This window comes from Danio aesculapii, chromosome 12, assembly GCF_903798145.1.
Source record: "Danio aesculapii chromosome 12, fDanAes4.1, whole genome shotgun sequence".
NCBI classification, from domain to species: domain Eukaryota; kingdom Metazoa; phylum Chordata; class Actinopteri; order Cypriniformes; family Danionidae; genus Danio; species Danio aesculapii.
Genome location: NC_079446.1, coordinates 36,576,540 through 36,589,586, shown reverse-complemented (window position 1 = coordinate 36,589,586; position 13,047 = coordinate 36,576,540). Strand labels below are relative to the sequence as shown.

Below are 13,047 nucleotides of genomic sequence, written 5' to 3'. Positions count from 1 at the left end.
GGTAAGAGTGACAGATAAGAAGTTAAATATGAAAGGACTTCTTATAGAAAAGAAAAAGGACTGTCATGCAAGCGGGCACAGGTGCCGATTGTAAACAACGTCACTTGCAGAGGAAGCACAGTTGCCTGAGAGTGCAAGTCCGAGAGTGCAAGCCTGAAAGTGCAATTGCAAATCTGCAGCCAGACTCTATTGGCCAGGGCTCAAACCAGTGACCTTCTCGCAGTGAGGCGATTGTGCTACCCACTGCGCCACCGTGATGCCCCAAAATGGCACAATTTGGATCAAAGTTTAAAAGGGGCAGTTTCAAAAAGTTACAAAAACGTTTTATATATATATATATATATATATATATATATATATATATATATATATATATATATATATATATATATATTTTTTTTTTTTTTTATATATATATAGATTTATTTTTGGCCTTTTTTAGATAGGACAGTATTTTGACAGGAAGCAAAGTTGGAGGGGGGGGGGGGGGGGGGGGGTCCTCGAGCCAGGATTCAAACTCGTGATGCCCTGATGTTCTCCATATATCAATGCGCTAACCACTAGGCTAGGGGTCACCAATCTCGGTCCTGGAGGGCCGGTGTCCCTGCAGGGTTTAGCTCCAGCTTGCCTCAACACACCTGCCTGGATGTTTCAAGTATACCTAGTAAGACCTTGATTAGCTTGTTCAGGTGTGTTTGATTAGGGTTGGAGCTAAAGTCTGCAGGACACCGGTCCTCCAGGAACTTTGGGGACCCCTGCACTAGGCTATTGCGCCGACTTGTGTGATATTTTACATCTTGTAAAAAGTGGCATAATATGTCCTCTTTAAGACAACATCTCTGGATTTACTAAATTTGTAAGCTTTGAGTTTGATTAAAATAATATGTTTTTATTTATTCTTTAAATGTCCAGTAAGATTTGTCAGGGTAATTCCACCCAATGTTGATTCCATAACTCTCCAGAATTATTATTATTGTTATTATTATTATTTAGTGTATTACTTTGTATCTTGACAAATGGATAAAACCTATAGGAGTTTGAAGGATAGTGCCAAATTTTTTTTTAATATTATTAGTTTTTTGGTTAGCTGCACCATGCTGATTTTTACATTTTTCATCAAATAATTAAATATGTATGAACAAGATGAAATATGAACAATAATAAACAATAATAACTTTATTAGGTGTTATTAAATAGATCTGAGCCAACATGAACCTACAAAAAAAGTTGTCTTTGTATTAAATAACATAAACCAAACTTAATAACTACAACAAACATATTGCTCACTTCAAGTTAAACTGCTACAATTGAGTACATGATGATAATTTTCATTTTCAATAAACTACAATACAAGCACACAGGTGTAACAAATCAAACCTCAGTGCATGAATGTGAAATATTAAAGCTAGATGTTGGTATCAACAATCTTCCAAATTCATACAGCTCTAAACTCATTTGTATGCATCGTGATTTGGAGCTAGGTTTTTGTATGTGATCAAACTCTGTTATGTTTATTGTCACATTTAGCATATTAATTCAACTGTCATAAACACACACATTTCCAACACGATATAGACTTCCTTATTCAGTTAAATATTTAGAGATGAATTCTAAAATACTCAGACTTCCTCTACCCGTATCCCTTCCCCGGAGTCTGGCAGCGGGACAACAGCAGAGCGTTTAGCGTTGGCCGCCACAGGCACTCTGAATGCTGTTGTAAGATACTGTTTGAAGTGGCACATGCTGTCGAAGATGCCAGCAACTTCATCCAGGATTTTTCCTCTATTAATGAAGGATCTCAACAACTGTACCAACGATGTCTCTCAGCTTTGAAATTACAGTAACACTTTAAGATTGGTTACATTTTATTAAAGTACATTTTGCAGTATTAACAAACCTTTAACTATGACTATAGCTCAATAAACTACTAATTTACTGCTTTTTAATACACTGTTTACAATGTATGTAAATTACACAGTATTTAACTGTAATATAAACTGTATTTTACTGTAATATAGTTATGCAGTTTGTTACAGTATTTTAATGTTGTATTTTAAAAATTACTGTATGTTTTATGGTAAAGATGTTTATACAATTCTGTAAATACATATACAGCAAGATAAATGATGGTGCAAATGTAAAAAAGTGTCTTGCTGTAATTGATTTACAGTAAGTTACTGGCAAACTGCTGCTATTAAGTTACTGTAAATCATACAAGAAATCGTTAACAGTGTAGTAAGTAAGGTGGTAGTTGGGTTTAGGTATTGGTTGGGTTTAGGGATGTAGATTTAGATTACACCTTATTAAAAAAAGTTAATATCTTAATAATAAGCATTAAATAGGGCAATTGTGGGCGGCACGGTGGCGCAGTAGGTAGTGCTGGGTCAGTTGGAATTTCTGCGTGGAGTTCGCATGTACTCCCCGTGCTTGTGTGGGTTTCCTCCGTATGCCTCCGGGTGCTCCGGTTTCCCCTATTAGTCCAAAGACATGCGGTACAGGTGAATTGGGTAAGCTAAAATTGTGCGTAGTGTATGAGTGAAGTGTATGGGTGTTTCCCAGTGATGGGTTGCAGCTAGAAGGGCATCCGCTGTGCCTAACATATGCTGGATAAGTTGCCGGTTCATTCTCCTGTGGTGACCCCTGATTAATAAAGGGAATAAGCCGAAAAGAAAATGAATGAATGAATAAGGCAGAAGTTGACAGTATGAATTGATACATGAACTAAAGTGTTTCTACAAGCTTGCATTAGTTCATGTATTTACTAATAAATGACAATATATTAATTCATGTTTGTTATTGTTAGTTCATAAATATATAGTTGTTCGTTGTTAGTTGATGTTAAATGTTAATGTTAACAAGCACAGTGTTGGACTTTAATAATGCATTAACAAATGTTCATTCTTAGCTACCGTGTATCTGTACTTCACAGTTAAAACATTAACTAACATTAATTAATGAAACCTTACTGTAAAGTGTGACTGAAATTACAAGTTAACTGGTTAAAATGGATATACATAAATACAGATAGATCGAATAATTTATTGATCGATTAATAGAAAATTATATTTTAATTAATCTAAATACTCTAAAAACTAAGCCAGAAATATGTTTGGTTTTGTGTTTTATGTTTAACTGTCAAGAAAATAATGTTGCAGTTGGTATTTCAACATGAAATTGACATTGCATAAAAAATAAAAATAACATTATAACAATTTGTATTTAGGCTAAAAATTTATGGAAGTGAAGGAGAAATTTTGGTTCCAAATGCTGCACTAAGGTCAGTGCAGTACAGTAATATTAAATATGTCCATTATATTGCTGCAGAAAGCTTTACTTCTTTATTTCTGGTTCTGCAGAAAACCTTCGGTCTGTTGAAAGTAATTTATTAGTTCAAATAATTTCCTTTTCATATTTTATGAATGAACTGTGAGGTAAATGATGACACTTCAATGTGTTTTCAAATTATTTTTTTAGTTTAAATGAAGTTACTTGTATATTTCACGCAAAGCATCCTGGGGTGTAGAAAAAAAGGTTGATTTAAAACTATAGTATTCCATGTTGTGGCATAATAAAAAATGATCTGGTCCTTGGCAGGTCTTAAAATGTGGAAAATAAAGCCTCAGATGAACAACATCACGACTGTGACTGCACCGTGCCATTATTTATTTAACGAAAATAAAGGCTTGAAAAGCCACGGGTCACAACCTAGATTCAATCCACTTTTAGAAGCAAATACTTGAAGTAATCATTTTCTGCAACATTACATCTCACATCGTTTTAAAGGAATTTTGGTTCTCCTTTACAATGTTGCTCCAGTAATATGAGGAGCAAAGAGCAAGAGCATTTCAATCTGGATGAGCTATGGACCGTTCTTTTCAGTCATTCTGTTGTAGTTGTGCTGGTGTGTTTGGGATTATTGTCCTGTTGCATGGCCCATGATTTAGCTGTCAGACAGAGGGTCTCACATCTGACTCTAAAATACATTGGTATACAAAGACGATCATGGTTGAGCCAATGACTGAGATCCTCAGGTCCTTTAAATACTGAGCAAGCCCCAAATCATCACCCTTGACTTTTAGTATGATGTATTGTGTACTGATATGCTTTTTAGGCTTTTACCAATGGTAGAAACAGTACTGAAAAATCATACTCAAGTAAAAGTACCAACAATTGCCCAAAAATGTAGTGCAAGCAAAATAAAAGTATCTGTTGTAAATATTACTCGAAGTATGAGTAAAAGGTAGCCATTTTAAAAGTATTCAAGAGTAAACAGTAGTAAGTATTATACAAGGAAGATGCATTTACATGCAATTTGTGCATGTGTGTGAAAATGTAACATTCTGTACAGCAGTTAGTTACTGTTTAAGGCCATTTGGTGATTTCAGCCATCATCCAGTAAACATCCTTCACCTTCTCAGCTGTGGCATGCACTCTAAATGGTTTCTGGGTAATTGAGTGTAAAGATTTTGGACATCTTTCTGAACACTTATGTTTACCAATGTCAACTAATGCTTCCAGACAATTTGCTGCATTTATAAAGCGCCCACGTCTTGAGGTTTTTCAGTATGATGTGATTTACGTTCTATGTTGGATTTGATTGGACGTGAATCACAGGACTGGTTTTTCAACTCAGCCAATCATCGTAGAGAGGTAAAAATAAAGTATTGACTGCAGGCTGACGAAAAATAATGGAGTAAAAGTCCCGATACAGCACTATAAATTTACTCAAGTTCAAAAATTTAGTTTTTAAAACTACAATTCCTGAGAAAAACTACTCAGTTACAGTAATTTGAGTATTTGTTACTTTACACCACTGGCTTTCACCAAACATCTCCACCATGGTCATTTGTTCAACAATCATTGTTCTGATGGTTTGTTCAAAAAACTAAATTATCATGTTTTTTTAAGAGAGAGAAGAGGTTTACTTCTGACAGTCATTCAAGCATCCAGTACTTGTACCATCTTTTTTCATGAACATTATATTTGATCATTTTAACTGAGGCCTGTGAAGTCTGCTGTGAAATTTTTGGGTTGTCTGCCATTTCTCGAAGCATTCCACAGTCTGATCTTTGGGTTGAATTTGCTTGGTAGTCTACTCAGGGGGATACTGGTGCCTGTTTTGAATAAATAAACTTCCTCAGTGTTGAATGATGGACTTCAAACTGCCTGGAAATGGCCACATTACCCCTCAAAGATTGATGGCAGCAGCAGCAGTTACTTCTCCAAGATCATTGTCTTTCCTCCTTGCCATTGTTTTAATACTGAAGACTCCAGATCAACAAACTGCCAAAACTTCTGCATTTATAGAAATGCTCCACTTGATGACAATCATCTAGTTAAAATCATTTCACACACAGTCGCAGTGCCTGATTGCTACATACCCTCTTAATTACTATGTGGGTGTTCTAAGCTTGACACCTATGGCTTTTAAAGTTTGGCTTTATCTTTGTTAATGACACAATGTGTAATATGTCAAGCATTGTTGTTCATCTAAGGTTTTTTTTTTAGATTTTAAGCCCTGCCAAGGAACAGATATTTTTCGTCATGACTTAACGGTCACATCACTGAAAGGATTGCAATTATAGTGCATTTATATTATAGTGCAATTATACTGGCTTTTTCAGAAGACTGTCAATGTATAGATAGATAGATAGATAGATAGATAGATAGATAGATAGATAGATAGATAGATAGATAGATAGATAGATAGATAGATAGATAGATAGAACCACAGAGAATCTACGTCTAATGAAAATTACAAATGCTTTGTCTAAACCAATAAATAATAATCATTTTAAAAATGTACACCAATTTAATGCAGGTAATAGCTACGCATGTAAAACATGTAAGATATAGCTTGGGCTATACAACCAAAATAATGAGTTCTGGCAGACCTTTTATTCGTCTGTCAATCTGACCTGGCACATCTGATGCAGAGGTTGCTGAAGAAGGAGTTATTTCTGCTTTTCCAGCACATATTACATCCGTCTCTTCATCTCTGCTCCCCTTGTGTCTCTTGTGCTGACACTTCATTTGTGACCAACAGATAATGGGGAAGATACATGACTTCTCTGCGTCAGGAAGAAACAACAGAAAACTGGAAAAACCCAACCTCTTATAGCACAGAGACCTCTCTAAACAATTACTCTCATTAATAGCTCCCTGCTCTCCTATAGCTCTCTTCCACTGGCAAGATTACCAAGATAATGGGTTTGGCTTTAATAATTAGCACTTAAGACTAATTGTCCAACTAGCTGAAAACGCAAATAAACATTAGGGTACAGCTGTGATGGGCAGCATCTAATGAGATCTTTAGAGGTGGTGAAACGAAGCCATTTGAAAATACACACCGCCATCTAGTGCAAAAAATTAGTAGTGTCTTTAAAATTATTATTATATCGCGTTGTTTTAGTTTTTGTAACTATTAAGAACAGGCCGTCGTCATTATATTTAAGGTCGAAAACTATTGTTTTGAACATGAACCTTTACTTTCATGTCAAATTTGACACGAAAGCACGTGATGAATATCCTGGGTTTATATACACCACTGCGACGTAAGATATACATATAAATTCCATTTTACTGTATACATTTGTCAGTAACATTGTGTCAGTGACATTGTGTGACAAACCGAGACATATGAAAGCTTTGTTCGCGTCCATCCATTTTAAGCTCCGGATATTCCACCTTTTTACACTGACGTAACATGACTGACACATGCCTCCTCGAATAAGCGCTTACGTTGAATGTGACTGACAGTGACATTGGCCAATGAGCGTACGAGCTCCGCCAGCTATGGCGTCTGTGCCTCATCTGCTGATTTGCAACCCGCCGAAATAGGATCGGTGAAGAAGGGGACCTTCGATCGGCTCGCCATGGACTGTTCTAGGATCAGTAAGGTTTAAATACGACTCTAACCATAGAGCGGTAAGTAAGAATACTGTCAGTAACTTGTGTCTGATTGAAGGTTAGCGTTCGTAACCAGAACAGTCCAAATAAAACCGATTTTAGGACTCATTTGAGCACATGAATACGGTGGAATATCACGTTTCAAACATGATGGTGGCTTTGGCCTGTCCTACATCAAAACAAGTAGATTATCTTTCCTCTTCAAATCAGCACTGACTTGTGCACTTTATGCACATATGCATTCTCAATGTGCGAAATAAACAATATTATATCACATACTTGTACTTTACCAAAAGCATGTTCTGCACCTCATTTTTTATAAACTGTGTTGTTTAACGCAGTGTGTAGAAGAAACATACCGTCGCGCGCTCACGTGAACGCGCTCCAAACTTCAGCCGCCTCGCGCTGATGGGACGCTGTCAAAAACGTCATGTGCGCTCCTGTCGACGAAATCTTTAGGTTTTGATAATCAGTGCTACAATAAGATCGAAAGATGTGCTATTTATGGAGTTATTTTTGTATCGGTATTATTGTTTTATTGGTGGTGTTTATTTTGGACTAAGCATTAAAATGCAAAACAACTTTGTATGAACAACATTACTGGAGAAATAAATACAGTGAAATATAAAAATAAATTTTTAATTTTTAAGTCAATGCAAATAATGCGACCATACAGGCTATATTTTTTTTCTTGATGCTCTAAAAAAATATGAGAAATGTAATACTATAAATATGTTATAAAATTATCAACTAAAATTTAATATAAACCACAAGTAAGGTAGTGTTAAAATAAGAAAAGCATACATAATCTAAATGCACTTAATTCCCTAATACATGTACCTTGTATCCATTTTGCCTGACTTTGGGCCCATTAGTACCAAGTGAGCAATGGGAGATTCACATCATGGATGTGCAGCCGACAAATCTGCAGCAACTGTGTGATGCTCTCATGTCAATGTGGACCAAAATCTCTGAGGAATATTTCCAGAACCTTGTTGAATCTATACCACAAAGGATTAAGGCTGTTCTGAAGGCAAAAATGGGGTCGAAACCGGTACTAGTAAGGTGTACCTAATAAAGTGTAGTTATTATATGTAATAGTTAAATATTTTATTTGAACATTCAGTAGTCTCAATTATAGACATCTGTTTTTATTAAAAGAAGAGATTTTCTTGGTTATTTATTAAAACCACGTGCCAATAAATAGCAGTACATTTCTTTTCTCCTTTCAAACAGTGACGTTTTTATCCCCTTATTAACCACTACTCTTAAATATGTTTGATTATTTGTTTTATGCTGACCTATGTGCTTAATTTACATTTTAAAATATATTTTCCTCCTTGTTACAGATACAGATTTCGTTAAAAAGCTGATCTTGTGCTACTGAGAGGGAAACGATGGATCCGTCTACAGGAATGCACATGTCCGCTGTTTCCCAGAACACTGACGTCGTCCATGTCTCAGTCGGGAACCCTATTATAACCATGTACCAGCCACAACCACAACCTCAAAACATTGCTCAAATCATCACACAGCATGTGCTTCCCCAAGAAGTCTCCTGTCAGGCTGTACCACACACGCTTCAGTCTCACGTCCACATGCCAACTCACATCCAGACTCAGTCGCACATCCAGCCTGCTCCGCATCTGCAGACTCCTCCGCAAGTCCATGTGGAAGCGCAGTCTCATATTCCAACTCAAAGCCACTTGTTAACACAAGGTCCGGCAGAAGGCCAAAGCGCCACACCGTCTCAAGGTGGTGCCGTGAACTCGCTGCAGGTCCCGTTTGCAGAAGTGGCTTCCTTACTGGACCCAAACATGAAGAGCTCAAAGGCTCGCAAGTACCAGATCCATTACGAGGAGGTGAAGAGGAGACTCGAGCCTCCTGAGAAGATGTCTCTTCGATCCCTAGCTGCTTACACCAGAGTGAGTCGAGGCCCAGCTAGTAAGAAAACACTCTTGGAGTCTCTAAATGTTTTTGGACTTTCACCAAGCACAAATACGGCGGTGTCCAGTTCTTTTTCCAAACTAACTGAAGGTAAGTCTGAAAATAATACTTAAAAATAATAAATAAAAATGACGAATTCATTGTGAGTTTGTGTTGTTCCAAACCCGTATGACTTTCTTTTTTTTATGAAGAACATACTGTAAAAGGTGTGGTCGCTTTATAATATTAAGGATCCTTTAGAACAGGGCTTTTCAATTGGCGACCCAAATTGGCGATTTGTTCCAGCCCTCCAAATAGTGTGACCAAGACATCAAAAATAAATTTAGTTCAGTTAAAAAATGGCCGCTACTGTTATGAAGGGACGTGCGTCTGTTCAATACAGCACAAGCTGCAGTCGAAGGCTGCGCGGAGCATGAGTCACCTGACATTGAGCAGCCGAAAACATTTGGATATGTTTGTAGAAAAGGCCTTTTGTTCAATGCACTGATACCGTTAATAGGGATGCAACGATTAGCCGATTCCACTATTTACCTCGCTTTAATTCAGTGCGGTTAATTAATCTTAAAGGCTTCTCAATGCCGCGTTTCTGTTGCATGGAACAAAACTTCTGCAACTAAACAAAGTTATGCCAATACGCACAAACGTTGGATCAACTATAGCAGCAGGCCTTTTATATTTTTCGTACTTTTGCTTCTTTTCCGCACGCAAGTTCATTATTTCCAATGAAGACGTGCGCATATTGGGAGCAGTGCGCGCGTGGCTTGCAAACGGGCCGCCGCACTCACGCCCTCCCTACATGCACAGTAGAAATGATCTTACGTGGTAGTGGTGAGAGTTGTGCGTGGCTTTCAGTGCAATGTTAACAAAAGATACTTTAAACAAAATTTTAAAAATGATTATGTATGTATGAACGCAGATAATAACAGTTCATTTAAATTCTTAGCTAATATATAGCTTAAATTAACATTAGACAAATTCAATTTTTTTATTTGTTCTTTATGTTTATTTATTTATTCATTGTTCTGTCATTTATTTTTATTGTAAAATTATCATGTTTAAATCAAAAACTTTTTCATTTATTTTTAAGCCCAAAAAGAGAAATGGAGTATCGTTTGTTTTTTATGAATATTTTGTGCTGAATTTGGTTATATATAAACAACACTTTAAAATATAAGCAGTTTTTTTGTGATTTTCTAAAATAGTGTCTTGGATTTAATAAATGCATAATAATGGTGATAACCTTAAAACCATGATTATTTTTCAGACTATATAATCGTACAACTAAAATATATAATTGTTGCATCCCTAATTGTTACACAGTTTAAAACATAACATATGAATGTGTCTGAATGTCGAAGAAGTCTACTTAACATTGCACTGCTTTTGTTGTGCTTTGAACAATAGTTGAATATGTTTTTTAAAAAAGCCACATTGTACAATGCAGTGATGTTATGTAGTTTCAAAATACAATAAATTAACGTTTTAATGTAGAGAAAGCCAACGTGGGTATCTTAAGGAGCAAAAATACAGCATATTGGCTCTTTTATGCAGTTGTGTCATCACTCATATTGCAAGTCATATCTCTCCGGCCCCTCATTTGGGATGCTTTTCATGAACTGGCCCCCATGACAAACTAATTGAAAAGCCCTGCTTTAGAATAACTTAAATTATTTTTGCACCTACAATGAAAGTCATTAGCAGGGTGTCCACTGGGTGTTAAATTTCAAAAACAAAATTTTGGGCCTTAAAAAGTCTTAAAGGTCCTGTGAAGTGCTTCAAAAATGCATTTTTATTCGATGTTTGACGTAATCTCAACCAAAACACAAAGAGAGGGTAAGACAGTGTAGCTTCTCCCCTTTAAAAAAAAAAAAACAACCACCAATAGTGTTTTGTTTTATTACAGCTCTGCCAGTGAGAGCATTGAGCCTTATATTTATCCATTTTTAAAATTAATTTCATTAATATTATTGTGATATAATAATAATATTAAAATGTTGATATGATTCATTTACAATACAGTTTGTAAGTAATATTTTCTGTCTTTTAGTAGATATTACTTACATATATTACATGAGAGATTACTAGATATTACATGAGAGATTTGCTTTGTTTACCAATTAAGTAGATCTAATTGGATTTGCATTGTAAACATTAAATAAAAGTTAAAAAGGTATTGTTTTTAATTTCATATATTAAGGTTTTAGTTCTGATACTTCTAAAATTATTCCGCATAAATCCGCAGATATTTTACAAAATTCTCAGCAGAAATAGCAAAAAATGTCCGCAGATACGTGCTCCGCTACAGAATCATCCCAATCAATCTAAAATTCTAAATTCTTTCCAAATAATTATTCAACACATCTTGTGAAATTGTACTCATATCGCAATATATAAAACAGAATAAAAATTATCACAATGTTAGATTTTTCCAAAATCATGCAGCCTTAGAGCATACCAACAATTGCGTGATCTCCACCAACCAATGTTATTTCAAAGATGTATATCATGTATTGGAATTAACCTTTAAGGAGATTTCTAACTTTTTTAAACTCCGAAAACTAACAAATGTTCCTAATTTTCTTTGAAATTGTCACACCTTTTTTCCTTTTGATTTCGCTTGACATATATGTATGGGGGCTTTAAGTCATACGGGTTTTGAAAGACGTTTCCTCCATTCAACCATATTATGAATGAATTTGGACATTAGATTGAATTTAAAATAATTCCTCATGATTTTTTTATTCTGTTCAGGAGACACAGCGGCTCTTTGCAAAGACATGAAGGATTTTGCACTGCAATATGTCGACTACGAGAATATGGCGAAACAGTTGCTACCTGAAACAAATCAGGTTCAGCACTGGTCAAAAATCATTGAAACAAGGTAACAATATTTGATGGCCTGCAGAAAGAACACTAAGTGCTTCCGCTTTGATTCGGAAACTGATTTTAGTTTTGTTGTTGTTTTTAAACAGGAACTATCTTGAGGAAATGCGCAAGATTTTTAACGACCCTGTGAATACACGTTTGTTCTCCAATGTTACACATGGTCTTGGTAATGGGATGATGGATGTAGCTCTCGATATCGTAGATAGCGTCATCGACCGACAAATACGAATCCTCTCTGGGAACACCGACCCCAAACCTGAACCTCCGGTGAGAAGGATCCGAAAACGCAACCGTAAGCCCAAAGCCGCCACAGAAGATGGCAAACCTAAAGAAAAGGGCAAAAGGGGACGGAAGAAAGGAAAACAAATGAGAATGGATTCAGTTGTTCCTGAAGTTCAGCAGTCCACAGAGATGGAAAGCAGCGTTTTAACACTGGTCTCCGTAGGATACGAAACTATATCCAGTGGACTTAACACGACCAACACAGGTCTAGCGTAACATCGCATGCCTGATGAGACACTGTGAATTCTGAGTGCAAGACGTTTTCATAGAAGATTTTAGTTTTATAAACATTAGACTTCTCACCTTCTCTCAAGACTGAATATATCTAATTTCTTTCTGAGTAATCGAGACATAATTATGGGTTTGAGATTGTGTTTTTTTTTTATTTAAGTCTTCCATGTTTGCATGTCCTTTTCATCTTGTTTTATTATTTGTGGTAAAGAACAAATGTACACATACAATGTATGCTATTAAAGTAGCATGCAAGCTGATTTTTATTTTCATATCAAGCACTATGTTGTACTCTCATGAACTTTGTTAGTCTCGTTTTAGAATTTTATCTCTGATATGTTCTTTGATTTTTACCTAATCTTACTTAGTCATACCATCTCTGAGTAATTTAGGTTGAGTAAGAACATATCTTCTCTTTGATATTATTTCACACTATTTATTTGGGTTTTGTTTTTTGTTTGTGTCTGATATGTAGTGTTGTGCAAACAGCAGTTGTAACGTACTCAGCAAGTTTTGCAGATTGCTCATCAAATGCTTGTATTAAAAGCATTACTTTTTTAAAGACATTTGCATATTTTCCTTTTCTTTGGCTGCAGAGCATAAACTATTTCAATATAAACTGCTGAAAACGTATCAAATATATTTGTAATTATGAAATTTTGTGGCAATACTTATTTTGCAATGTTTAAGCTATGAATCCAGAAATTGTGTGGGGTATTTTTAAAGAAGCAATCACTCTTACAATTTTTCCAGAAAACAGAAGCAACAAAATCCAAAACAATAGAAATAAAT

General features: G+C 35.6%; 1 protein-coding gene across 1 annotated transcript; it reads left to right on the top strand.

The window, feature by feature from the left end:
- The first annotated feature begins 6,828 nt into the window (after nt 1–6,828).
- Nucleotides 6,829–12,821, top strand: si:ch73-127m5.2 (uncharacterized protein LOC561202 homolog). Its single transcript, XM_056469427.1, has 4 exons — nt 6,829–6,927; nt 8,259–8,946; nt 11,608–11,737; nt 11,829–12,821. The coding sequence occupies exons 2-4, from the start codon at nt 8,307–8,309 to the stop codon at nt 12,238–12,240; spliced, it is 1,182 nt and encodes a 393-aa protein (XP_056325402.1). The 5' UTR covers nt 6,829–6,927; nt 8,259–8,306; the 3' UTR covers nt 12,241–12,821.
- The last annotated feature ends 226 nt before the right edge of the window (nt 12,822–13,047 follow it).

Coding starts and splice junctions, on each gene's coding strand:
- si:ch73-127m5.2 (XM_056469427.1), top strand. CDS start 8,307: ATGGATCCGTCTACAGGAATGCACATGTCCGCTGTTTCCCAGAACACT. Junction 8,947..11,607: donor TTTTTCCAAACTAACTGAAG/GTAAGTCTGAAA, acceptor TATTCTGTTCAG/GAGACACAGCGGCTCTTTGC. Junction 11,738..11,828: donor TCAAAAATCATTGAAACAAG/GTAACAATATTT, acceptor GTTTTTAAACAG/GAACTATCTTGAGGAAATGC.